The sequence below is a fragment of the Moschus berezovskii genome, chromosome 4 (assembly GCF_049115385.1).
Source record: "Moschus berezovskii isolate FMDL1 chromosome 4, NW_MosBer_1.0, whole genome shotgun sequence".
Lineage (NCBI taxonomy): Eukaryota > Metazoa > Chordata > Mammalia > Artiodactyla > Moschidae > Moschus > Moschus berezovskii.
In genome coordinates this window covers 7,029,406-7,051,222 of record NC_142463.1, presented here as the reverse complement: position 1 = coordinate 7,051,222, position 21,817 = coordinate 7,029,406, and the positions used below count along the sequence as shown (strand labels likewise).

The 21,817-nt window shown below is 50.9% G+C and overlaps 1 protein-coding gene across 1 annotated transcript in view; it reads right to left on the bottom strand.

The window, feature by feature from the left end:
- LOC129540302 (maestro heat-like repeat-containing protein family member 2A) overlaps positions 1-21,817 on the bottom strand; it is a 31,914-nt gene extending 10,097 nt beyond the window's left edge. Inside the window, 18 exon segments of the mRNA XM_088834976.1 lie at positions 220-374; positions 807-959; positions 1,675-1,790; positions 2,350-2,473; positions 3,981-4,085; positions 6,234-6,256; positions 6,259-6,330; positions 7,063-7,169; positions 8,432-8,511; positions 9,713-9,836; positions 12,238-12,389; positions 13,487-13,609; positions 13,786-13,905; positions 19,755-19,849; positions 19,852-19,861; positions 20,211-20,261; positions 21,014-21,144; positions 21,814-21,817. Coding sequence (XP_088691102.1) covers positions 220-374; positions 807-959; positions 1,675-1,790; positions 2,350-2,473; positions 3,981-4,085; positions 6,234-6,256; positions 6,259-6,330; positions 7,063-7,169; positions 8,432-8,511; positions 9,713-9,836; positions 12,238-12,389; positions 13,487-13,609; positions 13,786-13,905; positions 19,755-19,849; positions 19,852-19,861; positions 20,211-20,261; positions 21,014-21,144; positions 21,814-21,817 — 1,745 coding nt within the window.

Here is a 21,817-nt window from a genome sequence, read left to right as displayed (position 1 = left end):
CCGGACTCCAGCTGGATAGGAGGCAGCCGGAGCTTCAAGGCTCCAGGTCCGAGGTTCCCAGAGGCTGTACCAGCCACAGAGATGCAAGCCGGGGGGGGGGGGTCCTGACCACCCCCTTCCCCCGCCACAGGTCAGATGACGCACTGGGCCGTGTCCATGGTGGCGGGTCGGGCGGGCCTTGTGGGCACAGGAGGCAGTGGCGCACGCCTGGGAACCCACCTCTGCATGGGCAGGGGCCGCCGCAGCAGCGCCGTGAGGATGGTCTCCTGGTGGTAGCGGGCCAGCAGGAGGACACCCTAGATCAGGAGGCGCCGCACCCCCCAGTGGTCCACCATGGGCAGGTGCACCAGGATGGTGCCCAGGATCTCGGCCACCTGGGGGTGGGGAGCGGGTCATCACTGGGCAGCCCAGCCCTCGGGGGGCTCCTGCCCTCACCCCACTGCACACCCCTCCTCCTGCCCAAGTGGATGCTGGGCAGGCTAGCCCGCCAGGGGCCGGGCATGGCTTGGCCCCTTCCAGAGCATCCTCTGGTCTCTTCGGGGATTTTATCACATTTTCAAGTGGCAGGTGCCACGCTCCAGGAGGGCCAGCCTCGGGCCTCCAGCCCAGCGTCCACTCACTGACCAAGCCTCTTTCAACAGGTTCTTTCCCCTTCCAGAACCCGACTTCCTCCCCCGCTTTATAATCACTGACTTGGGGATGGTGGGGAGCCCTTAGCAAGCAAGGCTGGGCCCCTCTGCCTGGCCCTCTAGGCTGGATTCACCAGGCAGCCCCAGGCCCCAGTGGGCCCGGCCGCAGGCTGTCACCTTGTCCTCCAGCTCCTTGACCCGCATCTGGAGGAAGGTGCATATCCAGGTGACAGAAGCCTTGTCGTGCTGGAGGTCCATGGCCCCGAAGTTCTCGCAGAGCTTCTGGACCAGCGAGACCACCTCGTCGCAGTTGAACTGCAAGCAGGCCACCTACAGCCAGAGCAGGCTGTTTCTGGGTCTGACACCAAGCCCAGGGGCTCCCCTGCCTGCCCGGCTCTGCTCAGTGTCACAGCCCAGCCCAGCCCCCATCCTCCCACAAACCATCCTGAGCCTTCTCTCGCCCCCTCGCCCAGCCTCTGGCCCTGTCAATCACAGCCCGGCTTGGAGATCACTCAATGTAAAAGCTTGGAGGATGCTTGCCAACCCCTCCCTCACCCCATCGCCTGCCCCCACCTCTCTGAACCCCACACAGGGACCTTCTCCCCAGACCCTCCCAGTCCCGCCTCTACAGCCCTGCAGCCTTCCCTGGGAGTGTCCTCTGGCCCCTGAGGCAGAAGAGGCCTCGCCCTTCTGCAGCCCTGAGGGTCTGGGCGGCCCTGGACACTTGCAGTCACCGGGTGCCATCAGCCTGCCCATGGGCCGACACCTGTGTGCAGGGCCCCCTGTTCAGGTCTTTCCGGGACACCCGCAGTATAGCACATGATACGGACAAAGAGAAGAGAGCTGGGGTCTGTGACGCACGTACTGTGTGCCAGGCACCACAGTGGGGACTGTACATATCACAGGTCACTTAAATACACATGACTTGAGTTGGACCAAGGTCTGTGGAAGACCCAGGAAAGACCAGCAGGAGGAGCCTGACCCCGCCCCCAGAGACGGCCCAGACACCCGGAGGCCACGCCCACACAGCCTTCCCGCTCATCACCTTGGAGATTCTGGAGGATACGCTGAATATCTTCTCCATGTCTGAGCCCTTCAGGTCCTCACATTTCTCAAGCTCCAGCTCTTTGGAGGTGCCCCAGGAGGAGCAGGTCTGGCTTGCTGTTGGGATACAATGTCAGGCACGATGGTCCAGAGCCAAGGGCCCACATCATGGTGGCCCTCTTTCCCGCCCCCGCCCCCGACGCTCCCACCTCCCCGCCCCTTGGGTTACCTGGACTGCTTTCCAGCATCTACATTCCCACCTCTCTTGCCTGGCCCCCGGAACCATCTCTGTGCACAGCTCAGATGGGCATTCTGCCAGCTGCGGAGCCAGAGGCAAACCCACCCTGAAGGTCCCCCAACTGCTTTCCCCTCTGAGCTCGTTTCTGGCCGGGTCCGCCGCATCCGTAGTATCTGTGAGGCAACCCTGTCCAGTGGAGCCCCTCGTGAGCCCTCAGCGAGTCGTGCTAACACAGTGAGCCTCTCCTTCTAGAAGCTTCCATGACCTCTCAGTGAACTCTGCACCCCCTGCCCCTTCTGGTCACCCTTGCTTGTCTACAGAGAGACCACAAATCCCTGCCGCCCCCCAGAACAGCCCCACAGCCAACTCCCTGGTATCGGTCCTCCCTCTTGGCCTGGAGAGCTCTGGTCCTGCCCACCCGCACCACCCCTCCCGCACCGTGAAGATCCAGCAGGCTGGCCAGGACATCCATGGAGGCCAGGCGGGTTTTTCTGTGCGAGTCACAGGTGCCTGGTGCAATGAGTCCCACCAGGCTGCCAAATTGCCCCAGCTGCAGTGGGATCTGAGGGACGGGAGACCTCAGAGTTCACACCCTCTGTCCAGCCAAGCTCACCTGGTGATGCCCGAGGGCAGTGCAACCAGGGGCCAAAGAGAGTGAACCCTGCTCTGAAAGCACCCCTGTTTGGGAAGGGAGAGAATGCCACCATCTGCCTGAGCCCAAGCATCCATCCCCAGACCCCCCAGCTTGGGCCCCGGGAGGCTGAGCAGCTAGGATGTCTCCCCGTGACCCAGGCCCAGGTGCTAGGTCTAGGTCCCTGCCTTGTTTCTATACCTGAGCCCTGCCTTCAAATCTGGGCTTCCCCACTCCCTGGCTGTGTGACCTGGGGAGGGACTTAGCCTCAGGCCCTCTTGTTCCTGTCTGCTACTCAGAGATGATAACTGTTGAGTCCTGCTCCAAAGCCACAAGTGCAAGGCTTGTACCAAGGCCACAGAAGCAGAGCTCAGAACCAAGGTCACCTCTGAAACTGACTGAGCCCCTTTGTCATCATTGCCGAAGTTCCCACGGTCACCACCAGCAGGCCTCCGGACCCCAAATTAGGCAGAGATGCCCACCCTGGTAGTCACTATGCGCCCTAATGCCAACCTTCCTTCAGGAATTTTGTCTTGAGGCTATAAAAATTGACTACTAAACTGTTGAGTCTCCCCGGCCTGTCAGGACGCCGGCCCACTGCGCTTGCAGGGCCCACATTATCTCTGCTTTCTGTTCTCAATAAACTCACTCCCTTCTGAAATGCTGTGTGTCTGGAAAGTCTTTTCTAACCACACTTGCACTGCCTCAACAATAATGGTGCCCCTTCTTTCCGCGAGTGTTGCAAGACTCGCGACAGAGTCCCGGGGAAGCACTCTGCACAGCACCCAGTTACTCAGCGCTAGTCTCGGCCATGGGTTCGCTTTGCTGGGCCTGGGGCCCACCTGGACGGGGCTCCAGGACTGGGGTCCTGACCCACACTGTCCTCACCGTGCACCGGCCCCAAGACCCCATCGTCCTCCTCCCAATGCCATCCCTGAAGACCAGACAGTCGAGGAGTAGGAGGCCAACAAAGGAAGGAAGAGAGGTCTTGTGGAGCCGTGTCAGAGGCTCCATCACCAAAAAACCTCATTGCTTTTCTAGATTTTGCGATGTCGATGGTATTTGTTAAGCTTTTTAAAATTCGTCATTTTGTGGTGATTCATTTTCTCATTCTAAGTAAATACTTTCCTAATCAATGTGGTATTCATAATCGTGTGCCCCATTCTCTTAAAGAGGGCCCTCACCCTGTGTGAACCTCAGGCCCCTCAAAACCCTGATCCACACCACGCCCTGCCCATCCTCTCTCACCACCCCGGAGGCCCAGGGCCAGCTCCCCCTGGGTCTCCTTCGACATTCCCCAGTGAGGCAGCCTCTTCCCAAAGGCCTCTCCAGGGGTAGAACTGGATTTCAGAGGCGTTTCCTTTCCTGGGATAGAGACTGGCATTTCCCTGTGGGTGTCAGCGGGGCAGGCTGTGGGGGGTGGGCCTCCGGGACTCACGCAGACGCCGACGCTTTGGACATAGCTCTCCTTGAGATGGAGATGGAGGTTCACTGCCTTCTCCCGCTCCCATTCTTTCTCCGACAAGATCCATTTCTCCAGGAGCTACGGGGAGAGCCCAGAAAACAGAGGGGACTTTAAAATCCTGAGGCCAGCCTTTCCTGGCCAGCTGCTGCTCTCCTCCTCTCTCCCACTCAGAGCCTGATTTTCAAGCTCTGGGAGGCTCCCAGGTCCCCTCCACCCCCCGACACTAGGGAGATGAGGCCATGAGCAAACAGAGAACAATGCCAACATCCTCATCAAGCTGGGGCTTGGCTGATGAGTTTGGGTTTGTTCCACGTGTTGCCTGTAGGTGAAAAGCCACCAGCACAGTCCATCCTGCACTCCAGCACCTGTGTGCCCCTGCACCTAACATCACAGCTCAGCAAAACAGGGGCAGAAACTGACAGAACTGAAAGGAGAAACAAACGGATCCAGGGACAGAGATGTCAGTACCTCTTTCTCAGCAACTGGTGACAGAGAAGACAAAATCAGGAAGGATGTAGAAAACTTGGACAACACTTCCAACAATACCTGGCTTAAGGGATATGTAGGAACATATTGTTCAGTGCAGCAGAATACTTTCCAAGCACACGCAGAATGTTCACCAAGATAGATCATACGTAGGCAACAAAATAAGTCTCGATGGATTTAAAAGGCTTTGAATTATACAAAGTATATCCTCAGACTACAATGGAGTTAAACTAGAATCAAAACTAAAACGGTCTCTGGAAAACTCTCAAATATTTGGAAATTTCTAGATGACCCATGGGTCAAAGAAGAAGTCAAAAGAGAAATGGAAATGCATCTTGGAACTAAAATTAGAACACAACATATCGATATTTGTGGGGTATAGCCTCAAAGAACAAAGTCAGTGGACTTATACTATCAGCTCCTGGTTTCAAGACTTACTATAATGTTGACAGGATTATAGTGAAGACAGGATGACACTGGTGTCAAGATGGACAAAAACATCAGTAGAGCAGAAGAGGTACTTAGAAGTAGACCCACACATATGCGGTCAATTGAGTTCTGACAAAGATGCAAAGGTGATTCAGTGGAGAAAAGATAGTCTTTCCATCAAATGGTGCTGAAACAATTGGTTATTCATGTGCAAAAAAATTAAAATAAATTAACCTTTGATCCATATTTGAAAACTGAGCTCAAAATACGTCATAGACTTCAATGTAAAACCTGAAACTGTCAAGTTCTAGAAGAAAATCTAGGAGAAAATTTTTGTGACCTTGGTTAGTAAAGATTTCTTAGACATGATACCAAAAGCATGATCCATAAAAGAAAAAATAATAAATTAGACTTCATCAAGATTTAAAACTTTTTCTCTTCAAAAGAACCTGTGAAATTAATGAAAAGGCAAGCCACAGATCAGGAGAAAATATTTGCAAATCACATATCTGATAAAGGATTTGCTTCTAGAATATATACAACCTCTGAAAAATCAATAATAAGAAAGCAAGCAATCCAAGTTTTTAAAAAGCCCTAGCAATACTATATTCAAAAATACCAAGATTATGAAAGACAAAGACTGATAAATTGTCCCAAATTGAAGGAGAGAGATAACAGAGATAAGACAATTAAATGCAATTCATAATCCAGATTAGATCCTGGTTCTGGGAGGAAATTGCTATGAAGGACATTCTTGGGCAATTTGTGAAATATGAATATGGAAAGTTTATTAGACTACAGCTTGGTATCAATGTTAAATTCCGTGATTTTGAGCAATATATTGTTATATAAGAGAACATTCTTGTTGTTGATGTCCAGAGCTAACTCTCCATGATTCAAACGGGATGTGTGTGTGGGTGTGTGTGTGTAATGTAAAGAGGAAAAAAAAAGAAAGGGAAAAAGAACGTGTCACAAAATATTAAGAATTGTGGATCTGGGTGAAAGGCATGCAGGAGTTCTTTGTACTGTCTTGCAACTTTTCAGCTTATAAGAATTTAACTTCAACTTTTAAGAACATTTTGTGATATTGAAATGTCACAAAATATTAAGAATCATGGATTGGGTGAAAGGCATACAGGAGTTCTTTGCTGTCTTCTTGCAACTTTTCAGCCAGCTTAAAGCTTTGTCTAAAGAAAATTACCAAATCAATTCTTAATGCACGCCTGTTTCCCACTGAGAGTCTGGCCCTGGGACCAGCATTCTGGGAGGAGTGGCCACCACTGGCTCCTGGCCCTCCTCCAGGCAACTCACATGCACCATCTCCTGCAGCCCCTTGGGTCTAGGTGTCTCTGCGTGAGGCCCTCCATCAGCTGCTCCAGGGCACGCAGGGCGTCCGTATACAGGGTCTGTGGCCAAGAGAGGGGACAGCTCAGCAGCAGTGGGGGAACAGCCACCTGCCAGGACTCTGGGTGGGCCCACACCAGAGTCAAATATTGTGAGATGGTCTGATAACTTCCCTTTGACTTCTGCTCAGACTGAGTTCTTTACACTCCTTAGGTGATGTATAAGACAACCTCAAGAGGAACCCATTTTGCAAAGGAGGGAGCTGGACTCCAGCTCTCCTGACCCCTTGCATCCAGGGCCAGGACCTGGAGGCACAGATGGCTCCCTGTCCACAAGAGATTTGTCCTCCTCTTCCACAGCCTTGTTGGGAAACAGTCATCCAGTCAGGGACTACACTTCCCAGGATCCCTTGCAGCTAGGTGGAGCCATGTGACCAAGTTCTGGCCAATAAGAAGGGCCAAGTGGCTCATAAGTCCTCCAGACTCTCTCTGGAGTATCACTGCCCACCTGAGGAGCCATGGGGCCTCTGTCAGTGCAGGAAGCAGCCCCCTCTCCACCTCTGCTGCCAACTGGACTTCGAGTGAGAAAAACAGTCGTCTTGTTAAGCCATGAAGATTTCAGAGTGTATGTGTTCCAGCAGCTAGCATCACCTTACCCTTACTGACAATGGCTGCTGTACTTTGCTGCCCCGACCACTCCCAGGTGGTCCAGGACGCTGGGCTCCCAGCACTGCCCATGTTAACGTCAACTTCCAAGTCCTGACCCAGAAAATGAGGTGGCCCAGAGGGATCTATCTTAATGGACTCATTGCTCTCTCCTGGGGGTTGAAGAGAAATTACAGAGCGTATACTAATATCCATCAGCTCACTGCTTTCCTCTGTGGAGTAGAAAGGCTTCGGTTTGCTAGAGAAAGAAGTGATGAGAGGAGTGATCAGTAGGGAGTTGAGACCCTGCTCTGCCCAGTCAGGGGGTGGTGGGAGGAGCCATGTCACAGAATGAGGGAGGGGCCAGCTTCTCTGTTTGGGGGTTCAGGCGTCTGTCCCCACCAAGGGCCCTGGCTCCACCCACCAGTGTCTACTGTCTGTCTGTGGCTGAAGGGGAGACTCAGGCGTCCATAGCCGCCCCTCCTATCGCCGTCTGCTCTGAGTCTCTCTGTCTCCTGTTCAGAAACATGCCATTGGTCCTCCCTGACCGCAAGCACAGACTTTGCTTCTTGTTGGTCCTGGCCCAGGAGTTTTCAACTGTAACACTTGGACCAGGAGCAGCAGCAGCATCCCCTTGGGGTGTATTAGAAAATGCACATTCTGCGTCTCCACCTCAGAGCTGCTGAATCAAACACTCTGGAGTGGAGCACTTCCCTGGCAGAGCAGCGGGTAAGGCTTTGCCATACAGTGCCAGAGGTGCAGGTTCCATCCCACACGTCCTGTGGCCCAAAAGCCAAAACATAAAACAGAAGCGAAACTGTAATAAATTCAATAAAGACTTTTAAAAAAATGGTCCACATAAATAAAAAACTTAAAAAAAAAAACCAAAAAACTTCTGGAATGGAGGCCATCTGTGTTTTAATGAACCTTTGGTGGTAGCAGCTAGCTGCGTGATGCACGCCAGCTGATTCTCATTCTGTCCCCTTCATAGGTGGATCTCAAGCCTAGCTGCATATTAGAATCACAGGAGAGCTTTCTAAGGGCCCTAGGGGCCATGCCCAGCTCCAGGGATCCTTATTTAAGTCTGTGGTGGGGCAGGGTATCAGAACTGTTACAAGTTCCTCATTGGCTCTGTTTTGCCTTCAGAAGGGAGAGCCACCCTTCACTTAAACTTTAAACTCCTACCCTCCAAAGGGGTCCTGTATTTCACCTTTCCAGGAGCTTCCCACTCCTACCCAAATCCAGTAAGTTTCTTTAAAGTGAAAGTGTTCGTATCCGACTCTTTCCATGTGGTTCTGCAGGCAAGAATCTGGAGTGGGTTGCCATTCCCATCTCCAGGGGGGTTTTCCGACCAAGGGATAGAACCCTCATCTTCTAATTGCAAGCAGATTCTTCACCATCCAAGCCACCAGGGAAGCCCCAAAGGAGGTGTGGCCTTCCCCCAAAGGCACTGAGAGGTGCTCTCAGACTTTGTCTCCAGCCCAGGGAGGCACTTGGGGCCTGGTCAGGGGCCCGGCTCACCTCAAGTATGAGAGGGCATCCATGGCTATGGTCCGCACGGGAGAAACCAGGCTGTCAGTCAGCTCTGCCTTGATGATCGCCTGCCAGGACAGCAGGGCAGTGAGCCGCCAAGCCACCGGGAGTCCCGCGATGGCCAGGGAGGGGCTGGGGCGGACAGTGACCACGATGGCAGGGACACTCCCTGGGTTACAATCAGGACCTGACATTGTACGACGGGCTCCAATACCACATGTGCTTTCATTCTTTTCATGATCAGTTGGCCTTTGACGTTTTAGGTGAAGTTGTTCAGTCGTGTCCAACTCTTTGCGACCCAAGGACTATACTGTCCCTGGAATTCTCCAGGCCAGAATACTGGAGTGGATAGCCTTTCCCTTCACCAGGGGATCTTCCCAAACCAGGGATCGAACTCAGGTCTCCCGCATTGCAGGCAGATTCTTTACCAGATGAGCTATGAGGGAAGCCCAGGGGAAGCAGCAAAATCTCATGGGAGGAGTGGAGCTAAGATGGGCCAGTGCTTCTCACTCATTTCTGCCACTTACTGGCTGTGTGTCCTTGGGCAAATCACTTCCTCAGCCTGAGCCCTTGCTCAGGTGTGACATGAGGACTCGGGGCCTGGTCCACAGGGCTGTGCCAGGCTGGTGTGAAATTACATGCGTGTAGCTCTCGACCCCGAGCGGGAGGGTAATGAATGTCTGATTCTTTCTCAGGGCCTCCTGTTCCATCCGCATCTCCGTTCCCTCCAGGCTGCTGCCAATGCAGCCAGAGGGTGTCCAGGGCCAGGGTTTCCATTGCGGGGAGTGGAGAGGTCTGGGAACGAGGGACAGGGGCTGACCCACAGCCTCAGCAGGCCCTGTCGCTGCCTCTTGCCTTTGGACAGCTGGTACTTTCTAGATCTTGACAAAGTTCTGGGCAAAAGTAGCTGTAAGTCCTGCCCACAGCAGAGCCCAACCTCCTGGTCCTGACTATGGAGAAACGCTGGGGCTTGCTAGGGGCTGACCCATGGGGCTCTGTCTCCCAGCCCTGAAACAGACACCTCGGGGGCATCACTGGGCTCAAGGGCAGGGGTCTTCAGCCCTGGCTTCCAGAATGTTTCCTGGCCATGAAAACCTTTATCAGATATAAGAATGTCACACGCAGAACGCCTACAGTCGGGTCAAAGCCAAACTGAGACATGCAGTGCCTCGGAGACCCCTGCTACCCCTTGGGCCTCAGATGGCCTCAGGTCAGCAGAGTGAGGCCCCCAAACTGCCCAGGGTGGCGGAAGCCCCCCAGATGGCTCACCGTGATAATGCCAGTCAGGGTTGCCTTTTGGGGAAATTGGAAGTCTTCCAGGTCCTTGATGTTCTTGATAGCATTGGTGACCTGCGCCACGCTCTTCATGAAGGCCAGTTTGAGGCAGATGTCCCGTGACCATGACGAGGGGCAGTGAGGACCTTGTTGTCAGTGAGCCGCAAGGACCCCAAGACCGAGCCCCTGCTCCCCGACCCGGGGGCCACATAGAGCACCCTCTCCCCTGCTGAGGAAGTAACAGTGTCAGGGCACTCTGAGAGACGGCCGCCCCATTGTGCCCTTCAGCAACCTGGCGGGGACGTGGGCCAGGCGCTGGACAGGGCACAGCCCCCCAGTGTCCCTCCAGAAGGTGCTGCATCCCCAAACACCTCCATCCTGGGCCCGAGTACAGCAATGCCAGTCAGGGGGCACCTTCACTGACCAGAGGATCTGAGCCCTGTGTGTCACCGCAGGGGCAGAGTAAGTTATGGAGGTCAAATCAGTTTTGCTTTTAAGGCATGACCGTACGTTCAGGACATTATGTGAAATGAGATCAGCCAGTCTCAAAAGGAGAAACATGGTGTGATTCCAATTTGTATGAGATGCCTGGAGTGTCACCCTCAAAGAGACAGGATGCATAGGTGGGTGCCAGGGGCTGGGGTGGGGGCGAGTAGGAAACTGATGATAGTGGGGAGAGAGTTTCAGTTTAAGAAGATGAAGTACTGGAATGACGGTGACGGATGCCCAACAGTGTGAATGCACTTAACGCTACGCTGCTAAAGTCGTGCTCAAAATCCTCCAAGCCAGGCTTCAACAGCATGTGAGCCGTGAACTTCCAGACGTTCAAGCTGGACTTAGAAAAGGCAGAGGAACCAGAGATCAAATTGCCAACATCCACTGGATCATCAAAAAAGCAAGAGAGTTCCAGAAAAACATCTGCTTTATTGACTATGCCAAAGCCTTTGAATATGTAGATCACAACAAACTGTGGAAAATCCTTCAAGAGATGGGAATACCAGACCACCTGACCTGCCTCCTGAGAAATCTGTATGCAGGTCAGGAAGCAAGAGTTAGAACTGGACATGGAACAACAGACTGGTTCCAAACAGGAAAAGGAGTGCATCAAGGCTGTATATTGTCACCCTGCTTATTTAACTTCTATGCAGAGTACATCATGAGAAATGCAGGGCTGGATGAAGCAAAAGCTGGAATCAAGATTTTCAGGAGAAGTATCAATAACCTCAGAAAAGCAGATGACACCACCTTTATGGCAGTAAGTGAAGAGGAACTAAAAAGCCTCTTGATGAAAATGAAAGAGGAGAGTGAAAAAGTTGGTTAAAGTTCAACATTCAGAAAACTAAGATCACGGCATCTGGTCCCATCACTTTATGGCAAATAGATGTGGAAACGGTGGAAACAGTGACAGACTTTATTTTGGGGGCTCCAAAATCACTGCAGATGGTGACTGCAGCCATGAAATTAAAAGACACTTGTTCCTTGGAAAAGTTATGACCAACCTAGACAGCATATTAAAAATCAGAGACAATACTTTGCCAACAAAGGTCCATCCAGTCAAAGCTATGGTTTTTCCAGTAGCCATGAATGGATGTGAGAGTTGGACTCTAAAGAAAGCTGAGCGTCAAAGAACTGATGCTTTTGACATGTGCTGTTGGAGAAGACTCTTGAGAGTCCCTTGGACTTCAAGGACATCCAATCAGTCCATCCTAAAGGAAATCAATCCTGAATATTCACTGGGAGGACTGATGCTGAAGCTGAAACTCCAATATTCTGGCCACCTGAAGCAAAGAACTGACTCATTGGGAAAAACTCTGATGCTATGAAAGATTGAAGGTGGGAGGAAAGGGGACGACAGAGGATGAGACTGTTGGATGGCATCACCAACTCAATGGACATGAGTTTGAGCAAACTCTGGGAGTGGCTGATGGATAGGGAGGCCGGGCGTGCTCCGGTGCATGGGGTTGCAAAGAGTTGGACGTGACTGAGCGACTGAACTGAACTGAATGCCAATGAACTGCATGTTTAAAAGTGGTTATGATGACAAATTTCACGCCATGTGTACTTCACCACAGTTTTCAAAACAGTAATAATAAAGTCATTTCTCCTTTATTCCCTGAGTTTTCTCCTCCTGGCCTTTCCAAGAAAGCAGGCAGTCCCTTTGCCTCTCTGAAGACAGCCCCTTTCTTGACCCTTATGAAAGGGCTTGGGGTCAGGTGTCGGTATCAGGGCAGAGGTGAGAGAAGGCATGTGCCAGGAGCTGGGCGAGGGCTTGTCCTGTGACTTCAGCAACCCACAGTCACCTTACTTGGTAAGTGGGGGAAGGGCTGCTCCCCACCGCCGACCCCCCCTGCAGCAGAGAACAGCAGAGATTGGGGCAATGGTCTTCCCAAATGCTGAGTGACAGACAGGACTCCAGGACTCGAATCTCCTGGGTGGGGCTGGCAGTGCCCCCTGCCTAGCCTGGGGCTCAAGGGGGTCATCGCCAGGGCACGGAGTGTCTGTGGGATTCTGGGCTTACCTGGCAGCTGCTGGAGTAGTGGTGGATGATCTTGGCGGTGATGGGGTTGTCCACGTGGATGAGAAGCATCTGTGGGTGGCAGTACCAGGCCACACAGCTGCACATCACCATGAGCGCGCCCTTCACCGTCTCCCGCCTCCAGGGATGGTCCTTCTGTGAGGTCAACAAGAAGGGGAAGAAACCACTGTGGCCATCAGGGAGAGGATCTATTCCTTCAGCTGTTTCCTGGGCACCTGAAGTGCTCAATCGTGTATTCTTTCATTGAACACATTTTATTGAGCACCTGCCATATGCTATGTCCTGGCTGTAGCATGGTGAGCAAGTCAGTCCATGGCCATGACTGCCCAGTCGCAGGGGTTCTGTGTGGACACCCCAACCAGAGGCAGCTGTGCGTGCCTTCATGCCTTCACCTACTGGGCACTTGCTCTGGGCCAGGGGCTCCCGAGATGCTGGTGATTCACTGGGAAAAGAGAGATTCAGCATAGCTCTTCTGGGAGGAGGTATTGGAGGCCACCCAACCCACCGTGGAAGGAGGGGCAGGGGAGCCCGCTGTCTCCAGGCTTTGAGTAGAAAACCAGGTCTCAGGCTCCACTTTGTGGAGAAGCCAGGATGTTCCCAATTCTCTCTCTCCAAACTCCCAGATCCCCAGGGCAAGGGTCCAAGGTCAAGGCCAAAACGTGAAGCTCGGTGCTGACTCAACTGGAGGCCCCCTGGGGGCTCAGGCAGCCCCGGGCAGTGTGCACTGCAAATGGAACAGACAGCCTCCAGGGACCGGCTCTTGACCGCCTAGATCCAATTGGGAAGGAGACACAGGGGGGAGTTTCTTATCGAGATCCAGTAAGACTGCAAGGAAAGCCAACCAGTGCATCCTAAAGAGATCAGTCCTGAATATTCATCGGAAGGACTGATGCTGAAGCTGAAACTCCAATACTTCTCACCTGACACGAAGAGCTGACTCATCTGAAAAGACCCTGATGCTGGGAAAGATTGAAGGTGGGAGGAGAAGGGGACAGAGGATGAGATAGTTGGATGGCATCACCGACTCAATAGACATGAGTTTGAATAACCTCCGGGAGTTGGTGATGGACAGGGAGGCCTGGCATGATGCAGTCCGTGGGGTGGCAGAGTTGGACATGACTGAGCGACAGAACTGATCTGAACTGAACTGAACTGAAGAGCCTTGGTTGGGGGCTGAGAGCATCATTCTAAGAGCACCCCGGAGAGCTGATGATGGAGCAAGGGTGCCTCACCAGCCAGGCGCCGATCTGCCAGGACTGCTCCGACTTCTGGATCCTCTCTTCAAAGTCATGGAGCGCGCCCAGCACTGTCTTCACCTGGCCCCGGGCACACAGGCCAAAGCACAGGATCACACCCTGTGGGGAGACCCAGCAGGCAGGCTGAGGGGACACCCCATCTGCTGCCCAGACACACACATGCGGATAAACAGACATGCACGCACACTCAGATAAACGCAACGCATGCACACATGCACAGGCGTGCACACACCATGTCCTCCCAAGGCCCAGAGGGGACCACGGGGCACCCTCACCTCCCGGTCAAAGCCATTGCTGTGGTCCGTCTTGTACAGCAGCTCCAGCAGCAGCACCTCCACCTTGTCGGCCTCCAGGCCCGTGGCCAGGGTGAAGCCCAAGGCCCGGTACAGAAAGCCCTGGAGAGGTAGAAGGGACAGAGTGAGCTTCGAGCCTCCAACCCGGCCCTCTGGGGTCACTGCCAAGGGGAGGTCCCTACTCGTCCCTCCAGATTTAAAAATGTGCCTTTTGTATATTTTTAAAAACAAGTATCCAGGCTAATCTGAGAGGTTAGGTTGCTGCAGGGCAGGCATGTTACCAAGAGTGGGGGCCAAGTTTCTCTCCTATATAAACTGAATCATCTACACTCCCACCAGCAAACCTAGGAGCACTGCCTTCTCTCTGACTTAGGATATTATCCACGAGAGGTAGAATGTTTGCATCTTGGTTAGTCATCTTTGCATCTTCTCATGGTTCAATCTTGGAATTTCTGCCTCTATTATTTCCCCATTGTTGGATTATTTCTCTTATTTTTTCTTTACAAGAACGCTGTGTGTACATTTGGGAAAAAATAACAAGAACAGACATATATTATCTCACTTAATCTGCACAAGAACTCTGAAAGGCAAATAGGTATTTTGAGACGAGAAAATCAGCAAGTAGTAGTAGACCTGAGGTTTAAAATCAAGCAGTCAAAAAGCCAAAATAATACAGAAACAATACCACCACAAATTCAAAAAAGACTTCCTAAAAATGGCCCACGTCAATAAACATCTTAAAGAAAGAATGAAACCAAGCATAACCTGAGGCTCACTTCTTCACAATCCTTTATCAGTTTGTGATCACTCTTGTGGTCCACGTCCCCAGTGTCTCATTTCTCTGTTGATTTTATTCACAGTGATTTCCAGAGAAGGCCCTGGCAGCCCACTCCAGTACTCTTGCCCGGAAAATCCCGTGGACGGAGGAGCCTGGTAGCCTGCAGTCCATGGGTCGCTAAGAGTCGGATACGACTGAGTGACTTCACTTTCACTTTTCACTTTCATGCATTGGAGAAGGAAATAGCAACCCACTCCATTGTTGTTGCCTGGAGAATCCCAGGGACGGGGGAGCCTGGTGGGCTGCTGTCTATGGGGTCGCACAGAGTCTGACACGACTGAAGCGACTTAGCAGCAGCAGCAGCATAGTGATTTCATTAGGTCATGCAGACAATTTTCATTTTCACACAGTACAGTCTCTTTCTTTTCCTTTGTCTTTCTAAAGGATTTTTTTTATGCATATGAAGGTCTATTCTATCCATGTAAAGACTATAAAAATATTCATCAGTATATTCTTCCTGTCATTCCAAGGTTGAATTTCATTTCATACACTTACATCTTTGTTCTGGGAGAACAAATCCTTCTCTAATGGGCTTTTTAAAAAATATGCTCTTAGCTATTATTCTCTTACATTTTTTTCATTAGGGCAAACGTGGAAATAATCTTGTCAAATAAAACTGTCAGATTTCCACACATTTCCCTTTTGAGAAATTAGAAGTAAAGTGCATTGCAGATCTTTTTTTTTTTTTTTTGGCCGCATCACTTGCTGTGCAGGTCTTAGTTCCCTGACGAGGGATCAAACCCTTCCCCACTGCAGTGGGAGCACGGAGTCCTAACCAGTGGACCACCAGGGAGGTCCCTGTAGATTACCTTATAAGGTTGCAGATTACCTTGAGCAAAGAATGACACCTGAGCAACACTGAGCCTTCCTAGCTAAGAAGCAGAGAGTGTGTATGTTTGGTCAGGCTTTCTTTCAGCCTTTCTGCCCCTTCTTGTAACTTGGGGTCCTTCACCTTGGTTCCACATATTTCATATATTCAGTATTTTTATTTGGTTACATATTTTACGTTGTGTTGCTGCTTTGAATAGGGTCTCTTTTCATTATGTCGTATTTTTGTTTTCTTTGTTTATAAGAGAGATGATGGTTTTGCCTGTTACTTTTGTGGAAAGAATGACTCTATCTACCGGAATTACAAATCTGGAGGCTTCAGCAGCCTTGCTCTCCCCTACCCCCAGAGGATGCCTGTCTGAGTGATGAAGAGTCTGGGAGAGACCTGATGAAATTCCTGAAGCCACTGTATCCAGTCATGGCTTTTAAAGCTATCTGAGCCAACAAAACCCTATTTATTTGTTTACTTTCCTTTAAGCTAGGTGAGTTATTGTAATAAGGTTGAATTATATGCATTGGCTTATCAAATACTACATGCAAGTTTCTTTCAAATGGGCATCTGGCCCTGAACTGACAGCTGATGAGATCTTATACCCACAAATCTATAGCACTCAGCTACAGAAGATATACATTGCTGGTTATATTTTACATATGCTATTATGAAGGGTGCATATTTGAACAAATGAAAACTTTAGTTGACTTCTCTAAAACTTCTTTTTAAACGTCTTTACTGAGGTATAATTGACATACCGTTAAATGAGCCCATTTAAGCTTTAAAAATTTTAGGTTCACACATTCACCAAGTTGGGCGATAGCCATCATGGCCAAGGTTAGGACATTTTCATCACCCTAAAAAAAAATCCTGTACCCCCAGCATCACCCCACATTCCCCTTGTCTGTGACAAGCACCCGTCTAATTCTGTCTCACTGGAGTCACCTTTCTGACATTTTGCACAGGCCCGTCTAATTCTGTCTCACTGGAGTTGCCGTACTGACGTTTTGCATAGTGAAGTCGCTCAGTCATGTCTGACTCGTAGCGACCCCATGGACTGCAGCCTACCAGGCTCCTCTGTCCATGGGATTTTCCAGGCAAGAGTACTGGAGTGGCTTGCCATTGCCTTCTCCAGGTAACATGCTAGATCAGCCCATTTAAATTTTTACATGCACTAAGTGACTATCATCTCAAATGAGATTTGAAATTGGCACCTACAAGAAATTAATTATTAACATCCATTTCAATGACTCTCCTTCCCCACTCTGATTGACGAAGGGTTTGTTGCTTTAAAAAGAAGCTGTCATTACAATACTACTCATTTTCAATTTGTGGTCATCCTGCCCTATCCCGAGATCTTCATATGCTAAACTTTAGGTCTTTCTAATCAGTCTTCATTTCTGTCAGCTTAATTAATTTGAAAGCAACCTGGTTTTTATTGTATAACATTAACAATAATCCATGAGTAATGTTAAATATTTTATGAATAGCTTAAAAGCAATGTGTTTAATTAGTAATGTAATGTGTCATTCCATTTGGCTAGACATGCTAAATAGATTTGTATTTTAAACTGTATGATCACTTTTAAAGAACAAAATATCTTGAAATAGTTGTCACAAGGCATTAATTAGCAATATGTAGGAGTTACAAGCGGAGAAGGCAATGGCAAGCCACTCCAGTACTCTTGCCTAGAAAATCCCATGGATGGAGGAGCCTGGTAGGCTGCAGTCCGTAGGGTCGCTAGGGGTCGGACACGACTGAGCGACTTTACTTTCACTTTTCCCTTTCACACATTGGAGAAGGAAATGGCAACCCACTCCAGTGTTCTTGCCTGGAGAATCCCAGGGACGGGGGAGCCTGGTGGGCTTCCGTCTATGGGGTCACACAGAGTCGGACACGACTGAAGTGACTTAGCAGCAGCAGCAGCAGGAGTTATAAGATAAAATGTGAAATTAACAAGGACAAGCAGTCTTTAAAATTATACTTTCAATTAGAAATTAATTCTTTAGAGTGTTTAATTCTCATCTATCACCATCATTGTGCCCGTCTAATTCTGTCTCACTGGAGTCGCCGTTCTGACATTTTGCACAGGTTGAGCGCATAGTCCGCGGCCTTCGCGTCTGGCTTCCCGCACTCGGTGGAGCGTGTTCAGGGGTCACCCTTTCCGTGCAGATGTCAGGGCTTCATTCCCTTTTGAGGCTGAATGACACTCTGTTGTGTGGAGATAGCACGTTTCATTTACTCTGCGTCCACTGATGAACACGTGAGCTTTTTCCACTTTTTGGCTATCTGAGTGATGTTGCTCTGAATACTTACATACAAGCTCTTGTGTGGACATATGGTTTCACTTATTCTCGGCATATTTAATTAAGAGCATAATTGCTAGGTCATAGGTAGCTCCATATTTAACATTTCAAGGAAATGCCAAACTGTTTTTCAAAAACACTGTACCATTTTGTGTTTACACCAGCAATATATCAGAGTCCCAATTTCTCCATATTCTTGTCAATATTTGTTATCTGTTTTTGATTATAGCCATCCTTGTGAGTGTGGAGTAATATCTTGCGGTTTGATTTGCATTTCCTTAATGACAATGATCTTGAAATTTTTTTCATCTGATTTCTTGCCATTTGTATATCTTTCCTTCACCCATTATTAAATTGGCTTATTTGTCATTGTATTATTGAGTTATAAGAGTTCTTTATATATTCTAGAGACAAGTCCCTTCTCAGGGACTACATTTGCAAATATTTTCTCTCATTCTCTGGGTTGTTTTTTCACTTTCTTGATGGTACCATTTTCAGCACAAAGCTTTTTAGTTTTGATGATGTCCAATTTATCTATTTTTTCTTTCATCACTTGTGCTTTTGGGTGTTATTTCTCAGAAGGCTTCGCTCCAGCCAAGATCATGAAGATTTATATTTATGTTTCACTCTAAGAATTTTATATTTTACCTTTTATATTTACACATATGGTCCATTTTGAGTTAATTTTTGTGTATGGTATGAAGAAGGGGGCCAACTTCATCTTTCTTTAAGTGGCTATGCCAGCTTCCCAGCATCATTTGTTGAAAAGGCTACTCCTTCCCCACTGAATTGTCTTGGCACTCTTTTGAAAATCAATTGACAGTAAATGTGAGGTCTATTTCCAGACCCTCAATTCTATTCCATCAATCTATTTCCTATCCTGATGCCAGTGTCACCCTGTCTTGTTTACTGTAATTATGCAAGAAGTCTTGAAATTGCAAAATCTGAGTCTTCCAACTTTGTTCGTTTTTAAATCATAACTCTGTTGGCTGTTCCGGACCCCTTATATTTCCACAGGAATTTTAGGATCACGTTGTCAGTCTCTGGGGGTGGGGGTGGGGAGCCATCTGGGATTATAGTGGGGGTCGTGTTGAATCTATAGATAAATTGGCAAGTGTCACCATCTTAATATATTGTCCTCCAATACTTTTGCCACCTGATGCAAAGAGCTGACTCATTTGAAAAGACCCTGATACTGGGAAAGATTAAAGACAGGAGGAGAAGGGGATGACAGAGGATGAGATGGTTGGATGGCATCACCGACTAGATGGACATGGGTTTGGGTGGACTCCGGGAGTTGGTGATGGACAAGGAGGCCTGGCGAGCTGCAGTTCATGGGGTCGCAAAGAGTCGGACATGACTGAGCAACTGAACTGAACTGAATCTGTGAACATGAAATGCTTTCCATTGGTTGAAACCTTCTCTGATTTTCAACAAAGTTTATAGTTTGTAAAGATGCCTTAAGATGAAATATACACATGCGGTGGTCATGAGCCAACAGCTGGATGAGACAGGGAGGAGAAACTTGTGTTGGGGGAGGGATGGGGGTGGGTGTGCAGCAAGGTTAGAGAGGTGTTTTGTTCTTCTACGCCCGTCCACCACAGTGGAGGTCCACCACCAAGCCCCAGCTCTGTTTCCCCCTCCAGGCCTTATCTTCCCCCTTTGGCATCCTGTCGTTCGGTGTCACCTTCACCCTTTGCACTATTTACCAAAACACGGCCAGACATCTCATTCCTTGCCATGGACTCTGCTAGGGACGACACTGCAGGTGGGGGGTGAGGTGTGAGGAATGGGGAAGCTGGTGGCTGGGGGGGAAATGCCCCAAGGGAAAAACAAGACAGAACAAAACACTACAGTCCTGGGGCCTAGACCAGCCAGCTGTCTCCCCTCCCAGGGCGCGGTGGACAGCCTCAGGTGTACCTGGCCTCACATGAGCTGTCCTTGGAGTCCCCTCCCTGTCTGAACGGCCCTCCCTCTGGGAACCAACCTTCTCCAGGGAGGGGCTGTCAAAGCTTTCGATCTGGTTGTTCAGCTCTTTGCTCAGACGCAGGCTCCAGCTGGAGCCCCGAGTCTTCTTGAGGAGTTTCTTAGAAACTGGGGTTAGGGGAAGAAGGCACAGGTGCGCAGTGCTCCAGAGGGCTATGTACCCTGAGCAGTGACCTTCCCTCTCCAGGGCCTTCCCCGGGCTCTAGATGGCTTTGCCCCTTCAGTCCTGGCCCAGCGCTAGTGTGGGCTTCGGCGCTGCCGGGAAGGATCCCTTGGGCCTCCTCTGGGGCTCTTGGTTTCCAGGGTGGGTCTCCTGCTGTAGCTGCTTGTGTGCCCCAAGTCTTCTGACAGGAGGGGAACATGTTCCCAAGGGGCTCCTAAACTCCCCACACGCCAAACCCACGGAGGGCTGCCCCACCGCCCCCACCCCGGCCTCAGGCGGTGGGATCACCTCTACCTGAATCAGCTTGTCCTCCCACGTCTTCTGGTTCCACGTAAACTCGGTGTGCTCTGCAGAGAGAAGGGCCACACGTGCTCCTCTCTCCTGCCGCTCCTCCCTGCCGCCTCCTAAATGTGGCAGCTGGGGTCCTCCGTGGACGGGCTCCCCACACCCGCACTTCCCTCCCCACCCGCCTGAGGACCAGAGTAGGCTGTGCCAGCCACCTGGAGCCTGGGCGCCTTGGCTCAGGCCACGTGACTAGTACTCAGCATGTTCACTGACGGGGCGTGGCTCACACGCCCCGGGCTCCTTTGCTCAGAACAGGTGGTTCGTACCCGGCATGTACACTAGGGGTGTGTGTGAGGGCATCACAGCCGCACTCTGGGCTCCTTTGCTCAGGCACATGACTAGCACCCAGGGGTACACTGCGGGGGGGCGATGACTCACACAAGCACCGCAGGCTCCTTTGCTCAGGCCACGTGTTTATTAGCTGGCGTGTACACTGATGGGGTGGGGGTGCTGGCTCACGGACACACCTTGGGCTCTTTTGCTCAGAGCCAAGTGATTAGCACATGGCATGTACACAAGCAGTGTGTGGGGGGAGTCACACACACCCTCTGGACTCCCTTGCTAGCAGGTACACTGCGGGGCAGGGGTGGGGACTCACACAGGCAACTCAGGCTCCTTACTCAGGCCTGTGATTGCTACTGGGCATGCGCACCGATGGCGGTGCTGGCCCACGGACACACTCTGGGCTCCTTGGCTCAGGCCGCACGTCTAGTAACCGGTGGGTACACTTAGCGGATAGCTTGCACATGCACCCGGGACATCTCCCCTTCCAGGTACTTGACCAGCAGCGGGATCTCCAGCTCCCATACGTTGGCCATGGAGGGGGCGATGCTCTGGCTCAGGGTCTTCAGAAGGTTGATGTGAGGAATCTCACCCAAAATTCCTGGGGGAGATGTGGGTAATGGGGAGCTGGGATCAATCAGCCTGGGCATTGCACAGCCATGCGATGAGATGGTCGCCTCTCCCCCACCCCCTGCAACAGCACTGCCTCAGCCTCGCTACTCCAGAACCACACTCCAACCCACTGACTGACCACCTCAGCCCTGCCCCGCTTCGCTGCCCAGCCTGGGTCTCTGCCAAGGCCATCTAAGCTGCACCCACCTGACACGGCCGAGGGGGTCAGCTAGTCCTGGGCCCTTGACCGCTGTGCCCACTGGCCTCAATCCAACTCCACATCCAGCACATCCTCTTTGACCAGCCCTCCCTCGAATGGCAACCCACTCCAGCATTCTTGCTTGAAGAATCCCATGGACCGAGGAGCCTGACAGGCGGCAGTCCATGAAGTCTCAAAGATTTGGACACAACTTAGCTACTGAAACAATAACAAATGAATTACAGGTCAACAGAACAAGACCCAATGCCACCTAGGTGCAAGCCTTTTTAATTAAAATTCCCACTCAATGTCCGTCCACACTGCGTCAGCCTCTGCGTGCTGCCGCTCACGCCAGGGAGCCCGTGCCCCTCCGCAGTCCATTTCTCCTCCACTGAATCCGGGTGGTCAGGAAACAAGCATCCTCCACACAGCGCCCAACACTCATGCCCACACACTCACTCAT